A 24,107-nucleotide genomic window follows, 5' to 3' on the forward strand; every position below is an offset into this window, starting at 1 on the left:
GTTCCTGGTGCATCCTCACAGTGACAGAGAACATACACAGTTGCTGTTAGGCTCCTGGTGCGTCCCCACGGTGATACAGAACTCATACAGTTGCTGTTAGGTTCCTGGTGCATCCTCACAGTGACAGAGAACATACACAGTTGCTGTTAGGCTCCTGGTGCGTCCCCACAGTGATACAGAACTCATACAGTTGCTGTTAGGTTCCTGGTGCATCCTCACAGTGACAGAGAACATACACAGTTGCTGTTAGGCTCCTGGTGAACTCATACAGTTGCGTGCTGTTAGGCTCCTGGTGCCCACAGTGATACAGAACTCATACAGTTGCTGTTAGGTTCCTGGTGCATCCTCACAGTGACAGAGAACATACACAGTTGCTGTTAGGCTCCTGGTGCGTCCCCACAGTGATACAGAACTCATACAGTTGCTGTTAGGTTCCTGGTGCGTCCTCACAGTGATAGAGAACATACACAGTTGCTGTTAGGCTCCTGGTGCGTCCTCACAGTGATAGAGAACTTACACAGTTGCTGTTAGGCTCCTGGTGCGTCCTCACAGTGATAGAGAACTTACACAGTTGCTGTTAGGCTCCTGGTGCGTCCTCAGCATTGCCAGAGTGCCATCCTGATGCCAAGGCCCCAAACATAACCCTTCAGGTTCAAATGTGATGATATGAGGTACACTTTTCTATGTAGTATAACACTTACTGTGTGTTTGTCAGTGAATACAATTTATTTTAAATCTGAACCAGGAGACAGGCAGTGAATGCGATAATGAATTGCACAAGCAGCTTTTACTTCCATCTTATTTCTGTCAGTATTCCTGGTATATCCAGAATTGCTCATTTTCAGGAGCGATAACATAAATAGAAGTTTTTAGTTTTTAAAAAAATTGCACTATAAATGTAACAAGAAGTCTAATTCCGAGACTAATTTCTGTAACTGCTGTCAAGTTGCAGAATTTATTTCTAAATTAAAATCTGAGAAGCAAAAATTGCTTTCCACTCCACAAAATTAAAGTTAAAAAACAAAGAAGACATATTTCATTAAATCAATTTGATGATTGTTGAAGACACAACCGGCATATGATGATGATGATAATAATTAAAATGATAAAATTTAGTGTTTTTGAAGATTGGTAGCAAGTTGCATCCAATAGTGAATAGGATTATAAAATCTTTATTGAAGATTTGGAATCTATCATTAAATTTTATAAGATGTTCCAGTTTAGATTATAAATTATGAAATCAGAATCTGCCTATGGCGTATACCTTTTTATAGACTGACAAACAGACCAACAAAAGACTTAAAATGAACAGCTGACGATGATCTGAAAAACCAATATGAAATAAAGCAATACTGTTAATCAATGCCACACAGTGTAAACTAACAAAGATAATCACTAACAAATAGAACACTGTATAAAGAGAAATGATGATAATAATAACAATAATGAAAACAGACAGACTGTAACATTGTCAACACCTATATATAGTATGAATCCTGAATAGGATGCTTAGTAAAAACTTGGGTTTTAACATTTGTAAACACGGTCTCCAAGTTGTAATACATCAGTAAAAGTGACATGCCAGACACTTTTGTAATAGTAAACCTTTGGATTGCCAGGCTGTACTACTGCACCAAACTGATAAACTGGCAACAGTGTCTGCAGTCCAAGGTGACTTTATTAAGTGAGACTGTGATTGCTGTTTTCGTGTTCTGGGGTAAAGAAAGTGACTTTGTTAAATACATAAGGAAAGTCAGTGGACGGATGTAGCTCACTGATAAAGTGTTGCCTGGGATGTGATCGACTTTTCAATTTGGTCTCGTCCCAACCAGCGGCCCACAACTGCTATATCAAAGGTTGTGGTATGTCCTGCTCCATCTATGGGAAAGTGCATATAAAAGATGCCTCACTGCTTTTTTAAAAGTACGAGTGTATTTTTTGGCAGTAGGTCTTTGTCTGTTTCTTGCTCTCTATAGTGAGTGAACCATCCACCACGGTCGTTTAGCACTGGAAACTTTCTTTATGGCATCACTCTACTTGTCTTTTCAACAATAGCACCACTCAGTCACTTATATTCTGTTTCCAAAACACATTGTGTTGTTTTGTGTAGTTATGCCACTGGACAAATGTAGCATCTAAATAAATACACACTGTTAGACATGTCTAGCTTTGTCATAGGACTACCATGATATAAATACACACACGCACACGCACACGCACACGCTCACGCTCACGCTCTCTCTCTCTCTCTCTCTCTCTCTCTCTCTCTCTCTCTCTCTCTCTCTCTCTCTCTCTCTCTCTCTCTCTCTCTCTCTCTCTCTCTCTCGTTGTTTGACACAAAGATATTATTTGTCATATCATAAAACTAAATGACGGAAGCAAAAACAATTAAGTTGCAAATGATATAGATAATAATTTGGTTTGAATTCACAGCAATCTTTAAAAGTAAATCCTACTAGGTAAAAGATACATGCAGCATATAATAACACAAGATTCTACAACACTCCTATTCATCTGCTGCTTAGCACTGTGTTAGCCGTAACTGGTTTTCTTTTAGCTTTCTCAGTATTGTGATATCACCATGGTGACAGTGACTCAAAAAGCATATCAAAGAGACGTCTCCTTAACAAGTTCTCTTTTAGGTTTCTCAGAATTGTGTTATTACCATGGTAATAGTCACTCACAAAGCACATCAAAGAGAAGTCTCGAGAAACAATTCTCTTTTAGGTTTCTCAGTACTGTGATATCACCATACTAACAGTGACTTAAAAAGCACATCAAAGAGACGTTTCTATAAAGGGTTCACGTTTAGATTTCTCTGCTCGAGATGGAGTTTTACTGTCCGACGAAGTCTTGTTATCAGGAGCTGAATCCCTGTGGTCTGTTTCTTCAGTCGTATCTGAAACAACATTGGGTACATCTAACCATTTGAAGCCACCATTATCATTATAAACATAATAAAAACAACACCCTCCCAAAAAATTGAGAAATCCCCGACCTATTTTCAATGTTCCTACTTGTTAGACAATTGTATTGCAATGTCTGTTTTCGGAGTTTTAACACTGTAAAATACCAATATGGTTCACTGTCATTACACAACCAGCTACCTGTCTGTAAATCGGCAGACATAGCTAGTTTAATAAAACAGCTGTTTCATTCATTACTTGTAAATATACATTCTGTGTCAGCTCAATTACATTGGTCAGGTTAAACAAATAGAAGTCTACAAGCTGCGTACCTTACTGTTTAATCATATACAAGTATTTTACAAACCTTTATCACCAACAGTGTCTGTACATTACTCTCTAATTATATAATACAAGTTTTCTACAAACCTTTATAAGCATCAATATCTGTGTACGACTGTTTAATTACATACAAAAGCAGTACAAACCTTTATCAACATCCATTTTATTCTCATCACCAGATTTTTCAGATTTACAAGTTGATTTATTTTTGTCACTCTTGATCATTGCATTGTCAGTAGATATTTTAGCTGCATTTGATGTTGATTTATTTGTGTCCTGTTTGGATGTTGTATTTTTAGAAGATGTTTTAGCTGCCTGTAATGTTGATTTGTTTTTCTCGTGTTTGGATGTGGAATCTTCTGCAGGTGTGTGTAATGTTGCTTTGTTGTTGTCATTCGTGGAAGATGAATCGTCAGTCTCCATGGCTTCAATACCTTCTGTTTCCGACACCTTCAGACTTTTATCTGAAATAGGAGTATTAAAATATCAGGACCTTAAAACCAGGACAAGGATTTGAGCATGTAGTTAGATAGACTCCTGGCTGGATGGGCAGTTTTACAAAAGGTGTACACCAATCATCACCATAAAGATGACAGTGATAATCAAATCACATAGATGACAACAGTAACATGGGGTTAAAACTGCTACATTTTAATCAACATATATAGACCATGGGCCCACTATAACCCTTCCCCCCACTCTGCCCTCACCTATGGATTTTTCAAGATGAGTATATCTGTGAAAATCATCCGTAGTCATATTCAAATCAGGTTGTCTGCAGGCAATCTGTTGGTGGATGTGCCTGTAGGTACTTTTCAATGTAGGTACCCTATTTATTTTTAACAGGGAAAATTTCTGATCAAGGTGAATATTCTAACTAATTTTTGAAAATACCTGTAAATAATTCTGGACTATATCACTGCTTTTACTTTAAAGCTGGGTTACTGGTAAACATATTCCACCAAAAAATAATACATTTTTAGCATATAAGTATAGTGAGGCAATGAAATTGAAATGCCCTGTTTATTACAAACATAGTATATGAAAAAACTGAATGGCAGTGTTGAAATAACATCCACACATACTCTGAACAGGTTTAAGACCAAATTATTAATGCTATTCAAGCTAAACTACATGTTCATAACAACAAACCACAAAGCAATGCAATATATGTGGTATGGATAGAGTACCGGGGGTATACTCACCAGCAAAAGTTAAGCAGTTCCTAATATATATAATTCTCTATGTGTAAATACATACCATATACTCTGTCAAAAAAGAAAAGAAAAGTGTTTGATTTTACAAAATAATTTTTTTTGGTACAATGTTGCTGAATGACCATGTTTGTTAATGTTCCTGAATGACCATGTTTGTTAATGTTCCTGGAATGGGACAGCATGCCCAAATGCACCCTAAAATAAATTCAACGCATGTTGTGGCATGTTGTGCGACAATTGCAGGAAATTGGTGTGAAATGCGAATGCACATGAAACTCGGGGAAAAGATTGGGGTATTTAAAGCTACAATGCTCGCAATGATGCCTCATTTCCATTTCGACGTAGACGAGTTACAAGATGCCAAGACTAAACCTGCCGAATCAAAACATTTCAATAGGCTGCCTCCAGTTCGGTGAATCGCAGTCAGCAGTCGCACGCCACACTAACGTCCATCAGAGCACCCAATCTAATTAAAATTAGCTCCACTATTACATGTGGATCTAACAGCAGCCAGTTGGAGCTCATGTCCACCAATCAAAACCTTACTTGCAGAATCATGCCAGTGATTTGAAAATAATTTGAAAACATTGCGAATTATCCTGAGGGTATACGATATGTTTCATGTGAATTACGAATGCCTTATTTAGACCAGTAGAAACTAATTTTAATCAGATTGCTAACAACACTGCGTAGTCTCCAATGTCCAGGTAACATTTCGTCTGTAAATAATAATTTAAATATTGACCAATCACACTTCGCCTTTTATAACATTATTTGGGAGCATACAAATTCTAAAAATATCGGGCGAGTCTATTTTAGTGGCCGCAGTACAGCGAACCATACCAATACGTACGGGATGGGTTATCAGTCTTCAATTTTACATTAAAAATTATTTATTTATTTATAAAAAAACAAACAACTAAATCAGTCTTCAGTTTTACATTACAAATTATTTATTATATAAAATAAAACATGTTTTACGGCATTCGTAATTCACACGAAACATGTCGTATACCCTCAGGATAATTCGGAATGTTTTCAAATTATTTTTAAATCACTGGCATGATTCTGCAACTAAGGTTTTGATTGGTGGACATGAGCTCCAACTGGCTGCTGTTAGATCCACATGTAATAGTGGAGCTAATTTTAATTAGATTGTCAGAGCACCATTTCACCTCTCTGGGACAGGTACCAGCAGTTTCAATCAGCTGAAGACTGGCCCAGAAGTGGAAGACCTCGCATAACAACTGCAGCACAAGATCGCTACATCCGGGTTCTGCACTTGCATCACCGAACTGCCACAGCAACGAACACTGCTGGACGCATACCTGGTTTGAGAAGGGTGTCTGCTCAATCCATTCGGAATCAACTTCGAGAACCTGGTTTTCGGGCTAGGAGACCATATGTTGGCTCCGTCCTGCAACGTCAACATTGACATTTATGTGTTCGCTGGTGCACGAATGTACAGGGGTGGAACTTAGGAAACTGGCGGCGAGCATGGTTCAGCGATGAGTAACGTTTCCTTCTACAGCGACGTGATGGAGGACAACATCTTTACAGATGCCACAGTGAACATTTTGCCAACAACTGTATCGCCTAAGTTGACAGATTCGGTGGAGGGAGTGTCACGATGTGGGGAGCCATCTCATACACTGGCAGAAATGAACTTGTGTTCATACAAGGCAACCTCAAGCAGCTGTACGCTATCGGGATGAAATTCTTCGTCGTCACATGCTTCCCATTTTGGATCGACAGAGAGAACTCTTTCAGCAGGACAATGCCAGTCCGCATATATGGCATGTGTAACAATGGATTTCCTACAGAATGACAACATTAATGTGCTGCCATGGCCATCAAGATCACCAGATCTCACCCCATTGAACAGATCACCAGATCTCAACCCCATTGAACATCTATGGGACGAACTGGACAAACGTGTATCCCAGCGTGACCCGGAGCCTCAGATGCTTCCGCAACTGTCACATGTACTGCAGGAAGAATGGGCTAGGATTCCACGTGCCCAGATTCAGAGACTCATTCAGTCTATGCCAAGGAGATGTTGTGCAGTGATAGCTGCTGGTGGTGGCCACACAAGGTACTGATTTCAGCGCCCTCGTGCGGTGCTGTTTGTCACATACTCATGTCAAATTTGACTGTGATACGATCATAAATAACGAAATTATGCCACTTTGTATTTAAGAGATAATTCCATGAATATTTTGCCTATGCGTTTCTTTTTTGACAGAGTATAATTAGAACAGTCTGAACCGTTTATTATTAAATGTGCATTGTATTTAATATATGAAGACAGCATTATTCAAACATGGAGCAGTACATGTTGTCTAAACCATGTTCATGGAAAATTTGAATATCTATATTCACTTATCTCACAATGACCTGTTTTTAAGTTAAGTTGTGCTTAACTTATGTTTTGGTGTATATACTTGACATCTATATGGAATATTGTCATCAGTAATATCTAACTTTAATTCCCAATTCTCAATCATTTTATCTGACCCAAATAGGATATATGTAAGTTCACAATTTTCTATTTCTACCTACTTTGTATCCTAAAATAGGTGTTAATAACAACTACAAAACAATATTATGTGGTATGAATAATTATATACTTCTACACATATAAGTTAAGCAATGCCAGAAATGCATTCATTTCAATGTATACACAAACTGGATTTTTCGTTTTTTTTTGACATATGGAGGCTTCATTATCCAAATATGGTTCAGTATATAGGGTTTATACAATATGTTCACAAATTTAATATTATGAAGATGACCCTCTGTTCTTAGTACCAGCCTCGGCATATGTGTTTTACATTTAAAATTGATCTATTTCACAGAAGCTTTTAATATTTTAAAAACACATTTCTATTTAAATTGTGCTTGATTTCTGCTTATGTGTATATATTTGACATCAAATATAGTCATCAGGCATATCTAGCACTTGACTTTCTTTTCTATTTCAGTCTTATCATCGGACTCTAATATAGTGTTTATCATGATCACAATACTGTAAACCGTGAAAAAAATGCGTGCGTATAAATTTCGCATCCAACCTTATGTCGCGAAATTAATACGCACGCACTATTTTTCAGTTTGAAGTGTGCTTAAAGTAATTTGTTTTGTTTTGAAATATTTTATTGAGAATAAAATTCACAAAAAGATTCACTCAACAGGCACAGCCTATACACGAGCTCTCATTGATGGTGACTAATCGTTAATTGTTTTATGTAACTTCAAGCGATGGCGACTAATCGTTTATTGTTTTATCTACCAAACGGTGTTAACAGTTAACAACTGAAGCTGTGATTCTAATACAGGTGAGGTGGGTAGGGCCTAAACCCCCCTATAGACTGTACCAGGCACAATTGCTTGATGTAGGATAACAGAATATTGATTTACAGACGGTAACTTTATAACAATTACAGTGAGCTGTCTTTATCCACTTTCTTTTTTTAGCTGTCAGCGGTCGTTCGCGAAATTTACACGTCGCGAGCATGCGCTAAGGTATACATTCGTGGAAAAAACACGTCGCAATATTAATACGGTTTACAGTATCTGTAATTTTCTTATTTTTTCTCTGGGACTTTGCTCGTGTTTCTCCCTTAATATGTCAGATTACAAACCATCCACTCACCTCCACTATTTCTTTGGATATTTCTCAACCATGGACTGTGTGATATGATTAATACCAAATGAGACCATGACAATTTGCTCTACTGGTACAATGTATTTTCAGGGAATCTCTGCATGATGGATGGTTTGCAACAAATCCACTGTAGCATAATAGCAGCATTCGTGGTTTGGCACTAAGTTTCTCATGTGAAAGGGGTTCTTCCAAGCCACACTTGATCTAAGGAATCCCTACAAAGACATTACTCCTAAATGAAAATGAAAACTCTGCCAACTTCTTGGGAAGAAGGTTCTTTTTGTGAGACAGAGTACATGTTTCAAATGCAAACCATGTCTGAGGTGTTGTGAAGTACAAAAGATGCAGAGAAAGATTATACTTCAATGTCTGTACATTGAAAGAAGTGTTTTATTTAACGACGCACTCAACACATTTTATTTACGGTTATATGGCGTCACACATATGGTTCAGGACCACACAGGTTTTGAGAGGAAACCCGCTGTCGCCACTACATGGGCTACTCTTCCGATAGACAGCAAGGGATCTTTTATTTGCGCTTCCCACAGGCAGGATAGCACAAACCATGGCTTTTGTTGAACCAGTTATGGATCACTGGTCGGTGCAAGTGGTTTACACCTACCCATTGAGCCTTGCGGAGCACTCACTCAGGGTTTGGAGTCGGTATCTGGATTAAAAATCCCATGCCTCGACTGGGATCCGAACCCAGTATCTACCAGCCTGTAGACCGATGGCCTGCCACGACGCCACCGAGGCCGGTCGTCTGTACATTGCTGCCAGTTCACCATCCCAGATACAAACATTTATACATTTAACTAGGCAACAAGAGGCATCTTATAGATGTGCACAGCATCATTACGGATTTTTACTGACTATGAGTATGATACCAACAGTGCTTTTATGCAGAATAGAAAACTGATGGTTTTGAATATTCTCAAGCAACATCAAAATTTCCTTGAAATGTTTTTAGCTCATGGAAGATAAGCAGAAACTGATGTTCATCTATTTAAGAAGTAGATCATTTACTATACCTTCTCTATGGAAGTGCAGGTGTAAATAACACTAAAAGATTATGACTTGAGAAATATCTGGAAATGTTTGTTGTCTAACCAATTATGATAATATTGAACTACATCAGCTTCTCAACCCTACATGTATATATGTTCACTGAAAATGCTATAAGAATGCACATAAAGAGAACAAATTGCAACGTTGTCATTTAGTATCAGTCATGCCAGGCAGTTTCTCAACCCAATAGTCATGGCTGATAACTTTCAAAAGGAATACTAGTGATGAAACGATGATATGATACCACGAGAGCTGATGGACATGATGGAGGAACTAGAACAGAGCCCGAAGAAGGAGAATCACAGAAATTCATAACATGACAGACACCATATTTTAATTGCATGAAAATACAAAGGAATATGAAATGAAGTCAAGACTTTTCTAGTGCTAATGACAATGTTCGATGTAGATACTAATTATATACACCTGAGCATAAGTTAAACACCATATAAATAAAAAGGCAAATAAAAAAATATTACAGTGTTCGCCTGAGGTGCTTATGTTGCAGGATCGCACCTCCTCGGTGGATCCATTCAACTGATTGGGTTTTTCTCATCCCAACCAGTGCATCACAACTGGTCAAAGGCCGTGGTATGTGCTGTCCTATCTGTGGGAAAGTGCATATAAAAGATCCCTTGCTGCTAATGAAAAAATGCAATCTGATTAAAATTAGCTCTACTGGGTCTATCCTGGTAGATCTAACAGCATTGCGTGGACTCCCATGTCCAGGTGACATTTCATCTATAAATAACAATTCAAATATCAACCAATTACACTTCGCCGTTTATAGCGTTATTCGGGAGCATACAAATTCTAAAAAAATCGGGCGCGACTATTTATGTTATAGGCGAACTTGTTGGTCTATTTCAACATTAAAAAAACACGGGGGAAAGTGCAGCAATAAACTCTGGATTGTACACTAGTATAAACAGATTTTATGGCTATACCATCACGGGGTTTTTTTCTGTCTTAAAATGAATTTTATATAAAATTTTATATTGAAATTCGTTTCCGGCATACTTCGTAATTCACCCAAATCATTTCGTATACCTTCGGCATAATCCCGAATGTTTTCAAATTCTTTTTAAATCACTGGCATGATTTTGCAAGTAAGGTTTTGATTGGTCGAATGAAAGGTCAACTGGGTATGAGCTCCAACGGGCTGCTGTTAGATCCACATGTAATAGTGAAGCTAATTTTAATTAGATTGGGAAAAATGTAGCAGGTTTCCTCTGATGACTAAGTATTAGAATTACCAAATGTATGACATCCAATAGCCAATGATTAAATAATCAATGTGCTCTAGTGGTATTGTTAAACAAAAACTTTCTTTCTAAAAATATTACAAACACAGACTAGTATAAGATGAACTCTGTGAAATAGATGAATCGTACAATCATGTAATGCAAAGGAAATTAGGTACACAAAACTGACGTTTTAAATTTTTAACTCTGGTATTTAGTATAGAGGGATATCTTCATAATATTGATGCACATACATGTATACTCAACAAAATTAATTAAGGGCTAGTAAACTTTCTGATAATTCTTTGTTGGTGTCATATTATTGTAGCTAATTTTGGTCATATATACATGATTTCTAAACATTGTTTCAATAAAATGTGAACCGTGTTAAATGCAAAAATCTTGAACAGTGGGCATTTCATATATTTATGAAAAATATTGAAATGAGCATTCGGCTAGGATTTCTTACACCTTAGAAAGGAAGAAGTTGTATGTTCCTCCATATTTAAAGGAAAATGCTAAAATATCTATTGGCCCTTAATTAATTTTGTATAGTATAGGCAGATATACTGAACGATATTTGAATAATGCTGCCTCAATATATTAAATAAAGTGCAATATTTAATAATAAAAGGTTCAAGCAGCCCAAAGTATGTGTAAATACAGAAAATAATGCATTTCAGGCAATGCTTAACTTTTGCTGATGAGTATATCATTATTCATATCACATATTGCATTATTATTTGGTTTCTTAATATTAACATCTAGTATGTGCTGAATATCATCCATTTTGGCCTCATATCTATTAAAGTTTTTCCATATAGTATTTTTGGGACACAAAATGTGCAACAGTACCCCCAATCAAATGGCAATATGTTTTCATTCCACCAACATTTTTGCTGTAGACAAGCAGATATTAAATTCATATATAATGGGTTAGCTAAAAATACTGGTCTCCAAAAATCTTGGAGGGTTTCAGTATCTGGTCCATGAACTAATACACCATTGATATAAATACTACCACTGTCACACTTTAAGTAAATCAGAAAACAAGTGGGGCTTAAGCTGCCAGTTCCAGACATATCGGAAAGCCTCTTTGACTACTCTAGTACTGCTGAAAAACTGTCATCCTGTTCTTAGTAGGCCTCCACACAGTATTAACTGAGCCGATGAACCCACATTGATCACAACAAAGCCTGTCACATTTATCACCAATGGCAGGACTGGTAGTATTAACTGAGCCGATGAACCCACATTGATGACAACAAAGCCTGTCACATTTATCACCAATGGCAGGACTGGTAGTATTAACTGAGCCGATGAACCCACATTGATCACAACAAAGCCTGTCACATTTATCACCAATGGCAGGACTGGTAGTATTAACTGAGCCGATGAACCCACATTGATCACAACAAAGCCTGTCACATTTATCACCAATGGCAGGACTGGTAGTATTAACTGAGCCGATGAACCCACATTGATCACAACAAAGCCTGTCACATTTATCACCAATGGCAGGACTGGTAGTATTAACTGAGCCGATGAACCCACATTGATCACAACAAAGCCTGTCACATTTATCACCAATGGCAGGACTGGTAGTATTAACTGAGCCGATGAACCCACATTGATCACAACAAAGCCTGTCACATTTATCACCAATGGCAGGACTGGTAGTATTAACTGAGCCGATGAACCCACATTGATCACAACAAAGCCTGTCACATTTATCACCAATGGCAGGACTGGTAGTATTAACTGAGCCGATGAACCCACATTGATCACAACAAAGCCTGTCACATTTATCACCAATGGCAGGACTGGTAGTATTAACTGAGCCGATGAACCCACATTGATCACAACAAAGCCTGTCACATTTATCACCAATGGCAGGACTGGTAGTATTAACTGAGCCGATGAACCCACATTGATGACAACAAAGCCTGTCACATTTATCACCAATGGCAGGACTGGTAGTATTAACTGAGCCGATGAACCCACATTGATCACAACAAAGCCTGTCACATTTATCACCAATGGCAGGACTGGTAGTATTAACTGAGCCGATGAACCCACATTGATCACAACAAAGCCTGTCACATTTATCACCAATGGCAGGACTGGTAGTATTAACTGAGCCGATGAACCCACATTGATCACAACAAAGCCTGTCACATTTATCACCAATGGCAGGACTGGTAGTATTAACTGAGCCGATGAACCCACATTGATCACAACAAAGCCTGTCACATTTATCACCAATGGCAGGACTGGTAGTATTAACTGAGCCGATGAACCCACATTGATCACAACAAAGCCTGTCACATTTATCACCAATGGCAGGACTGGTAGTATTAACTGAGCCGATGAACCCACATTGATGACAACAAAGCCTGTCACATTTATCACCAATGGCAGGACTGGTAGTATTAACTGAGCCGATGAACCCACATTGATCACAACAAAGCCTGTCACATTTATCACCAATGGCAGGACTGGTAGTATTAACTGAGCCGATGAACCCACATTGATCACAACAAAGCCTGTCACATTTATCACCAATGGCAGGACTGGTAGTATTAACTGAGCCGATGAACCCACATTGATCACAACAAAGCCTGTCACATTTATCACCAATGGCAGGACTGGTAGTATTAACTGAGCCGATGAACCCACATTGATCACAACAAAGCCTGTCACATTTATCACCAATGGCAGGACTGGTAGTATTAACTGTGCAATTAAAAGTTGGGTGCACCTCAAACTCTGACCTGGTGAGATACTAAAACTTGGTGTACTGCTACCTATACTCTTTCAAAAAAGAAACGCATAGGCGAAATATTCATGGAATTATCTCTTTAATACAAAGTGGCATAATTTCGTTATTTATGATCGTATCACAGTCAAATTTGACATGAGTATGTGACAATGTTCTTCCTATGGACTGACGGCAGTGGAGGCGTTTTCGTCACCAAACAGCGTCGCATGAGGGCACTGAAATCAGTACCGTGTGTGGCCACCAGCAGCAGCAATCACTGCGCGACATCTCCTTGGCATAGACTGAATGAGTTTCTGAATCCGGGCACATGGAATCCTAGTCCATTCTTCCTGCAGTGCATGCGACAGTTGCGGAAGCGTCTGAGGCTCTGGGTCACGCTGGCGTACACGTCTATTCAGTTCGTCCCATAAATGTTCAATGGGGTTGAGATCTGGCGATCTTGATGGCCATCAAGCACATTAATGTTCTCATTCTGTAGGAAATTCATTGTTACATGTGCCGTATGTGGCCTGGCATTGTCCTGCTGAAAGAGTTCTCTCTGTTGATCCAAAATGGGAAGCATGTAACGGCGAAGAATTTCATCCCGGTAGTGTACAGCTGTCAGGTTGCCTTGTACGAACACAAGTTCACTTCTGCCGGTGTATGAGATGGCTCCCCACATCATGACACTCCGTCCACTGAATCTGTCAACTTGGGCGACACGGTTGTTGGCAAAACATTCATTGTGGCATCTGTAAACACGTTGTCATCCATCATGTCACTGTAGAAGGAAACGTGACTCGTCGCTGAACCATACTTGTGATCTTGTGCTGCAGTTGTTATGCGAGGTCTTCCTCTTCCGAGCCGGTCTTCAGCTGATTGAAACTGCTGGTACCTGTCCCAGAGACGTGAAATGGTGCTCTGATGGACGTTCGTGTGGCAGGCGACTGCTGATTGCGATTCCTCTAACTGAAGGCGGCCTATTGAAATGTTTCGATTTGGCAGGTTTAGTCTTGGCATCTTGTAACTCGTCTATGTCGAAATGGAAATGAGGCATCATTGCGAGCATTGCAGCTTTAAATACCCCAATCTTTTCCCCGAGTTTCACGTGCATTCGCCAAAATCTGACCATTTCACACCGATTTCCTGCAATTGTCGTACAATGTGCCACAACATGCGTTAAATTTGTCTTAGAGTGCATTTGGGCATGCTGTCCCATTTCAGGAACATTAACAAACATGGTTATTCAGCAACATTGTACAAAAAACCCCAATATTTTGTCAAATCAAACACTTTTCTTCTTTCCCTATCACCTATGCGTTTCTTTTTTGACAGATTATATAATGGAAATACACATTTTCAAAAAGTGTCCAATGAGGTGTTTTTGATGTATTCTGATATAAACTAATAACTGGTTTGAAACTCTGTTTTCGCATAGCAGGCCCATATAATGTGTACCTGATAACCAAGTGTATTGTGTAAAGGTAAGTAGAAATGTAACATGCTATATTTATGTAATATTTATATATATATAAAAAAGTTATTTTAAAATATATCTCTTTAATATTTTACAAACCTTTATCAACATCCATTTTCCTCTTATCAGCAGAATTTTCAGATTCACATAAAGTTGAACTGTTGTTGTCAGACTTGGTTGCTGAATTATTAGTAGATTTTTCATCTTTTTCTAATGCTGACTTGCTGTCAGGCTTGGTTGGCGAATATTCAGTAGATTTTTCATTTGGCTCCAACATTGACTGGTTGTCAAGCTTGGTTGCTGAATTATTAGTAGATGTTTCATCTGCCTGTAATGCTGACTGGTTGTCAGGCTTGGTTGCTGAATTATTAGTAGATTTTTCATCTGCCTGTAATGCTGACTGGTTGTCAGGCTTGGTTGCTGAATTATTAGTAGATGTTTCATCTGCCTTTAATGCTGACTGGTTGTCAGGCTTGGTTGCTGAATTATTAGTAGATTTTTCATCTGCCTGTAATGCTGACTTTGTGCCATGTTTGGACGATGAATGTTCCGTCTCCATATCCTCAACACCTTTAGTTTCCGAGTCCTTTGGACTTTTATCTGAAATATATCACCATATTACAAGCCCTACGACAAACAGTATAGACTAAATAGACATACAAGAATTTATAAGAGACATGTGAATGAAAGGAGACTATATGAAACTGTTAATCCAAGTTATTAGGCTATTACAACTGTTTTACAATTAACGTACAACCAGGGCCGTAGCTAGCGGGGGGCCCTATTGCAATGTTTCGATTCGGCAGGTTTAGTCTTGGCATCTTGTAACTCATCTACGTCGAAATGGAAATGAGGCATCATTGCGAGCATTGCAGCTTTAAATACCCATCACTACTCCAATCTTTTCCCTGAGTTTCACGTGCATTTGCCAAAATCTGACCATTTCACGTCGATTTCCTGCATTAACAAACAGGGTTATTCAGCAACATTGTACAAAACCCCCCAATATGTTGTCAAATCAAACACTTTTCTTCTTTCCCTATCACCTATGCGTTTCTTTTTTGACAGATTATATAATGGAAATACACATTTTCAAAAAGTGTCCAATGAGGTGTTTTTGATGTATTCTGATATAAACTGATAACTGGTTTGAAACTGTTTTCGCATAGCAGGCCCATATGTGTACCTGATAGCCAAGTGTATTGTGTAAAGGTAAGTAGAAATGTACCATGCTATATTTATGTAATATTTATATATATATATAAAAAAGTTATTTTAAAATATATCTCTTTAATATTTTACAAACCTTTATCAACATCCATTTTCCTCTTATCAGTAGAATTTTCAGATTCACATAAAGTTGAACTGTTGTTGTCAGGTTTGGTTGATGAATTATTAGTAGATTTTTCATCTTGCTGTAATGCTGACTTTGTGCCATGTTTGGACGATAAATATTCCATCTCCTCAACATCTTTAGTTTCCGAGTCCTTTGGACTTTTATCTGAAATATATCACCATATTACAAGCCCTACGACAAACAGTACAGACTAAATAGACATACAAGAATTTATAAGAGACATGTGAATGAAAGGAGACTATATGAAACTGTTAATCCAAGTTATTAGGCTTTTACAACTGTTTTACAATTAACGTACAACCAGGGCCGTAGCTAGCGGGAGGGCAAAAAAATCCGGAAAGCATTATAGAAACTTAAAGAAAATTCTCTTCTTAACCGTTTAAGGACTTTTAGACTATTAACTACTCAGTTCCCCCCCCCCCCCCCCCCCCCCCCCAACAAAAAATCATAGCTATGGCCCTGACAACTTCTCCCTCAAATCCACCGTATTTCTGGTCATTCTGGGGTTTGTACTAGTTCAAAACTAATTCTCTGTGAAAGAGAACAGGTACACAACTAAAAACTAGGATTAACGGCTTTAAAAACACACTGTTTATGTTTGAAAACTAGGATTAACGGCTTTAAAAACACTGTTTATGTTTGAAAACAAGAATTAATGGCTTTAAAAACACACTGTTTATGTTTGAAAACGGCTTTAAAAACACACTGTTTATACTTAAAAACTAGGATTAACGGCTTTAAAAACACACTGTTTATGTTTGAAAACGGCTTTAAAAACACACTGTTTATATTTAAAAACTAGGATTAACAGCTTTAAAAACACTGTTTAGGTTTGAAAACAAGGATTAACGGCTTTAAAAACACACTGTTTATATTTAAAAACTAGGATTAACGCCTTTAAAAACACTGTTTATGTTTGAAAACTAGGATTAATGACTTTAAAAACACAATGTTTATGTTTGAAAATTAGGATTAACGGCTTTAAAAACACACTGTTTATGTTTAAAAACTAGGATTAACGGCTTTAAAAACACACTGTTTATACTTAAAAACTAGGATTAACGGCTTTAAAAATACAGTTTATATTTGAAAACAAAGAGCAGGATTTTTGCCAGAGGGCACGAAGGGTACAATTGCATAATCTAAAATCTTGGAAATTAATGGATACATTTTTATAAAGTTAAAAAAGTTTGTTTTGTGTAACACCACCACTAGAAAACATTGATTTATTAATCATCAGCTATTGGATATCAAACATATGGTAATTCTGACATACAGTCTTAGAGAGAAAAACCTGTTAAATTTTTTCATTAGTAGCAAGGGACCTTTTAAATACACCATCCCACAGACAGGATAGCACATACCACAGTCTTTGATATACCAATCGTGGTGTACTAGCTTGAACAAGAAATAGTCCCAATTGTCGATCCGTCTACATATTAAGCAAGCACTTTACCACTAGATTATAGTAAGAAGGAAGGAATGAAACGTTTTATTTAACGACGCACTCAACACATTTTATTTACGGTTATATGGCGTCAGACATATGGTTAAGGACCACACAGATATATAGAGAGAAAATCCGCTGTCGCCACTTCATGGGCTACTCTTTTTGATAAGTATCTTTTAAGGCCTTTGTTACACCAGTTGAGAAATAGCCCAATGGGGTCAGCGACCGCGCATCAAGCGAGCTCTTTACGACTGAGCTATGTCCCGCCCAAATTATAGTAAGAGAACTGTTGTTTCAAATTTATCAAAGTAAATAAAATACAATGTTCAATTTCAAAGCATTTCAAACTCATAACCAAATAGTAGGGGCACTTATGATTTGTTTGGTTTTTTAAATTACCCTCAAATTATTTTCTGGCAGACAACCTGAAGAGTGAAGAAGTGTCATGACATGAAATTCAAAACACCAAGTCAAAATGGTCGTTACTGTTCAAAACGTCAAAACACCCAGTCAAAATGGTTGTTACTGTTCAAAATGTCAAAACACCAAGTCAAAATGGTTGTTACTGTTTAAAACACCAAGTCAAAATGGTCATTACTGTTCAAAACACCAAGTCAAAATGGTCATTACTGTTCAAAACACCAAGTCAAAATGGTCATTACTGTTCAAAATGTCAAAACACCAAGTCAAAATGGTCGTTACTGTTCAAAACATCAATCATCTGAGAATACGATATTCACAATACACCCAACAGTATCAACTGACCTGTGTTAGATGGAGGGCCCTTTTCAAGTGGGAAGTATCTCGGCAACAGCTGTTTATACAGATTCAAGTCTTGTGGGAGAAATACACAGAAGATAATCCTGTCAACCTGAAACAGAATCAAAGTAGCTGTTTGTGAGTGATGTAGATCAAAGTAGCTGTTTGTTAGTGACATAAAATGAAAGTAGCTGTTTGTGAGTGATATAAGATCAAAGTAGCTGTTTGCGAGTGATGCAAGTTCAAAGTAGCCATTTGTGAGCGATATAAGATCAAAGTAGCCGTTTGTGAGTGATGCTAGATCAAAGTAGCTGTTTGTGAGTGACATAAGATCAAAGTAGCTGTTTGCGAGTGACATAAGATCAAAGTAGCTGTTTGTGAGTGACATAAGATCAAAGTAGCTGTTTGTGAGTGATATAAGATCAAAGTAGCTGTTTGTGAGTGATGAAAGTTCAAAGTAGCTGTTTGTGAGTGATATAAGATCAAACTAGCTGTTTGTGAGCAATATAAGATCAAAATAGCTGTTTGTGAGTGATGCAAGATTAAAGTAGCTTTTGTGAGTGATGCAAGATCAAAGTAGCTGTTTGTGAGTGATGCAAGGTCAAAGTAGCTGTTTGTGAGCGATATAAGATCAAAATAGCTGTTTGTGAGTGATGCAAGATCAAAGTAGCTGTTTGTGAGTGATGCAAGATCAAAGTAGCTGTTTGTTAGTGATACAAGATCAAAGTAGCTGTTTGTGAGCGATATAAGATCAAAATAGCTGTTTGTGAGTGATGCAAGATCAAAACAGCTGTTTGTGAGTAAAACAAGATCAAACTAGCTGTTTGTGACAGAAACAAGATCATAGTAGCTGTTTGTGACTGAAACAAGATCAAAGTACTGTAGCTGTTTGTGACTGACACAAAATCAAAGCAGCTGTTTGTGACTGATACAAGATCAAAGTAGTTGAAACAAGATAAATAATGCTTCATGACTGAAACATGATTAGACTAGCTGTTTCATTGGTTTTCTGTCCAGTCTGGTGACATATGTATTCAGGAAAAAGAAAAACCACTCACAAACGGAGTGCGAGTGCAAATAATTTTTACATGCTCATATACCACTAGAGTTTCGAGCATGTCCGTCCTGGGGCCTGTCTCTGGATAGCCAGGGGCTTGTTCCGGGACAGAAAAAAATTAGCTGACAATTTTGAAATTTAAATCCAAAAATTAAATAGTGGGCCTTTAAAATTTTGATGCGCATCTTTAATATAATTAATAAAGAAACTTCTACTATTAAATTTGGTTGCTAGATTAGATCGGGTGGTCAAAAAGAAATTAGATAAGATCGGTGGCGTGACTCGGGTTGGGGGGGGGGGGGGTAGAGTTGAAAATGGGCAGAATTTTTAAAATAGCAATTAGTAAAAAAGTTAATAGAATTTTAAAAAAAAAAGAAAAGAAAAAAGAAAAAAAAGTTACAAGCCAGAAATAAAAAGAATTGACTGCTCGGTCGAATATTTATATAATTTGGAGCATTTTAGAAGGACAGTCCAAAAATAAATAAGAGAAAGAAGAGAGGATTGGACTATTTAATAATATTAAAAAAAGAAAGTAATTTCGACATAAACTTTTGAACGAAGGTCTAAATGTTTTATAGTCCAATCTATATGGTCCACGTGTGTGGCCTCGTTAAGGCTGTTAGGGTGCACAGCTTGTAGGGACGAGATGGGTTGCATCCTGTCAAGAAAACCCCTAGATTGACAGTCAATAGACATTGAAGGTGTAGTGCTGTGCTGAAATACAGATCTTGAGAAGCCAGATCAATCTGAACGAGAGAAAGAATTAGACTAGGGTATAGTCCAGTTGTCATGGGTTGGTATAGTGGTGTGGACGGGCCTGACTCCGGAGGATACGAGATGGTATCACGAGATGGTATCACAATAAAACAAAGTAAAGTCTAGAAAAAGAGTAGTAGGGGCCGACCCCACTTCCTATTTCTTCTTAGTGTGGGGCGGTCAATCTTCCAGTGCTGCTAGGACAGGCTCGGACATGTAGAGACTAAACGCGAACAACCGTGGCATTCTGCAGAATGGCCGTCATACGAGTCACGAAAAATACAAGTCAACATAGTCAGATGGAGAAATGACGTGGAGGCAAAGAATCTCACTAAAAAAGAATCCAACCTGGTGGTGCAGACTGTCGAAACGAGAAGCGTTCCAGCATTCAATCAGTTCCAATGGCCGCATACATCCCAGTAGAAAACTTCACTTCGTTGACAAAAACAACAAAAGTGAAGGATCCCCAAGTCGAGCCGCGAAAGCACGTGCAGTGTGCACAAACAAGTCTTACCGCGACGAGCTGCAGACTGGGAAATCTCACAATCTGAGGACACGGTTTATTACGTAACTGACTGGCAGTTTGTGTAGACTTAAATTTGTGTATCCTATACGCTAACATAACAATGGTTTGCATGAAACAGTATGCCCCTAGATCAAAATCAACACACATGACTGAAACATGATAAGAGTAATAAAAACTATTTTGTTTGAGGTATAGTGTGTTATTCACCTTTAAATTACATCAAAATCTTATCGTAATTTCACTTCAGACTAATTTGTTTAATTGGCCATCTTTGATGGGTCATATGGTATAGCGTTGTCGGCCCGTCCGGACATCTATCTGTAAATGTTTTGTTTCTGGAGGATATCTTTCTTATTAAATCAAATAGGATCACGAAACCATACATGCACCGCTAGCCATAAGTGAGAGTAGCATTCATGACAACCTGATATTTGAGCATAGCATGACCGAATGTCATAAACAACAGCAAAAGAAAATACCAAATAAAAACCAAATAACTACATAGTCACAGTAACTGCAAAAGACTGGGACATGCTATTTTTAGCATCGATAACGATTGTCATTGGTTAAGGAATACAGACATACCCCAAAATGTAACGAATGTTCTCAAATAAGTTGGGCGATTTAAACAGGAATATTAATGACCAGAATTAAAAAAACCCAAAAAAACCCATCGAAATGCAATAAACCCAAAATTAACTGTTGTGCGATGATGTGATCAATACTAAATTTGAATGCTTATATTCTTATTTCAAGTTAAAATTAAAATTACTCTATTCATAATTGGCATACGTTCACATGCAATTTTCAATATTCACGGTATGCAAGCGTAACAGTTCTTTGAAGGTATTATAGTAGGCGACACTGGGGTCGGCCTACAATAAAACTACATGTCTGTTATTGAATACATCTTACTATAACTGTTTCACAATGGTTCTTAATCCGCAAATTATACTTTTATATGTTGGAATAAAAAAGAAAGAAAAAGCCACATAAATGAGGAATTCAGTTTTTAGTTACTGTATTCCATGATTACGTCCAATTTTTAGTATAACTGCCAGAAATCGCCCGCTTTTCAACTGTACTCTGTAGACCTATAACTTGTGATAAAGATGAAATGTGTACGCTTGGCAAATAAAACATAATTCGTTAGTAGAAACTTTGGCCAAATACAGTAATCATCCAGTTATGTTTATTGCAAAGGTTATTACTGGTTTTCATTAGCGTATCATACTGGATTTGTTTTCAACTGAGCGTAGCAATTTGGGCATGAGCGTGGCAGCGTAGCACTTGGCAGCTCGGTACTTTTGACGGGCATATCATGTACCCCACTGGTACTCTTCTTTATAAATGGTACAATATTTTAAGATTACAATATTTTTTAAAACACAGTTGGATGCATTTGTAATTATGGAAACAATTATTTAAAAATCCAATTGCAAGTTTACACAGAAACTGTTCTGAAAATAGAAGTCCCATGGACTAATTTATTAGTATTGTAAGAACATGTAAAACAATAACATTTGAATAGTACCATTTTTCAAATTAAAAACCCTCCAGGTATGAGATTACGTTCACACTTATCAAAATAACCGTCCATTTCATAATGAGCAGACATCATGTACTTCTTGGTATGTTTTAATATTTCACTAACATAGAGAAAATATTTTGTTCAAGTTTAAAAGATGGAAGTATTTTCTTTTACCATCCATCTAATATAACATATCCAATGATTTGCATTAGTTGTATTTATTGTGGACCAAGCTGAAATGCCCTGTCACCAAACTCAGCAACGTGAATGGAAGTGAACTCACCTCGTGAGCATGTTCGTTGAGAAACTGTTGGACAGTGCGCAGAGCAATGTTAGCAGCTACATCATTTGGAAACCCTGAAATTACAAAGAACAGGTCTTGTACAACTCACAGCCTCACGTTACCAACAAACAAAAACAACAACACCCCAGAAACCAAGTTTAGAAAAGTGATATCAGTTGAAAGGTTCAAGACTTGAATTTCTAACATCCAATTATGAACATTTCTTATGACATGCAATAATAACAAGCCATTTTTTTGAATGTCACCAAACTACAGACACGCTAAATGCAAAACATGATGAGTTTTGCCTGAATTTGTAAAATACATTTAACGTCTATGATGTATCTGACAGCTGAAGGCATTCCCAGCAATAATAAATAAATAATGAGGGTAAAAGTTACTTTGAAGTAATTGTCTGTGTATCATGAGTTTGACATCTAAGATAATAAATAATGTACAGAACATTTATATAATAACACAAAACTGCGGCAGTTTGAACTCAACACTTGTTATTAACTAAAGGAGGAACACAGCTCACTAGCCAACTGGACACATCACTATCTTATGTGAATCTACAGAATACTACCGGTGACACATCACTATCTTAGGTGGATCTACAGAATACTACAGATGACACATCACTATGTTATGTGGATCTACAGAATACTACCGGTGACACATCACTATCGTATGTGGATCTACAGAATACTACCGGTGACACATCACTATCGTATGTGGATCTACAGAATACTACCGGTGACACATCACTATGTTATGTGGATCTACAGAATACTACCAGTGACACATCACTATGTTATGTGGATCTACAGAACGGGTGGGGAAAAAAAAAAATTGTCTATCGGTCCCACTTGATGTCATCACTACCGGGGGGGGGGGAGGAATTAGGAATTAAAAAAAAAAAAAAAAAAAACCATTTAAAAAACGATATTTGCCAAATAGTTTTAAAAAAAATCATAGTGATATTTGTATAGTTTTATCTTGAATCATGAACGCGAAATGATAAACATGAAAACATAAAAAAAAAAAAAAATAATCACATATGATCAGTGAAAAACCCCACAAATTGTATATATTTTACATAATAGAATAAATAATATAAAAAAGGAATAAAAGTTATGTATTTTAATTCCCATATATGTATAAAAAGTACGAGTATTCAGTACTATCTTGAAAATTAATAAAAGATGGCACCGTTGAAGCGTTTGACAGCCTGAACTAGCACATGTTTAGACAAAGAGAGTAATAACGTCATCACTGATTGGATGAATTTGACCTCTACTGGCTCTAGAGATAACCAGTACATGTAGCTGTTCTGCTTACTCCCACTTGTTAACAAAAAAGTGGAAACCTTTTGTTAATTTTAATATCCTTTATAATTATTGGTTACACTACATTGAACAGTCAACAATAAATACATTTATAGATTATTTCATTATATTTTATGCTATTTTAAGCAGTTTGTATTGCACAAAAGCCTCTTGCTTCGGACTAGGACACTCGACCCGACAGAGCTCCGTACACAGGTGTTGACAGGTGTTGATTGTAACCAGTTGCAAATTCTGGGTCCTTTGTTTTAATTGGAGTGTAATACCTTGATGGCTCTCTAAACCAAGAATGGTGCTATCGTTAATGTCTGTGTAATCTCTTGACCGACTCAGCGACTTTGACAAATGTCTAGCCTAGTG

At 37.4% G+C, this 24,107-nt stretch overlaps 1 protein-coding gene across 3 annotated transcripts in view; it reads right to left on the minus strand.

The window, feature by feature from the left end:
• Positions 1-914: 914 nt before the first annotated feature.
• The window catches only part of LOC121371879 (ADP-ribose glycohydrolase MACROD2-like), a 54,320-nt gene continuing 31,127 nt past the window's right edge, over positions 915-24,107 (minus strand). For 2 of the 3 annotated variants that reach the window (XM_041498098.1, XM_041498099.1), the window contains 6 exons: positions 22,402-22,475; positions 18,255-18,360; positions 15,989-16,183; positions 14,782-15,282; positions 3,395-3,712; positions 915-2,899 (listed from right to left, as the gene is read on the minus strand). In XM_041498098.1, the coding sequence (XP_041354032.1) occupies positions 2,778-2,899; positions 3,395-3,712; positions 14,782-15,282; positions 15,989-16,183; positions 18,255-18,360; positions 22,402-22,475 (1,316 nt within the window). In that variant the 3' untranslated portion in view covers positions 915-2,777. The remainder of the gene's footprint in view (positions 2,900-3,394; positions 3,713-14,781; positions 15,283-15,988; positions 16,184-18,254; positions 18,361-22,401; positions 22,476-24,107) is intronic. The other variant, XM_041498101.1, reaches the window with a different exon arrangement.

The sequence above is a fragment of the Gigantopelta aegis genome, chromosome 4, assembly GCF_016097555.1.
Source record: "Gigantopelta aegis isolate Gae_Host chromosome 4, Gae_host_genome, whole genome shotgun sequence".
In the NCBI taxonomy this organism is placed as follows: domain Eukaryota; kingdom Metazoa; phylum Mollusca; class Gastropoda; order Neomphalida; family Peltospiridae; genus Gigantopelta; species Gigantopelta aegis.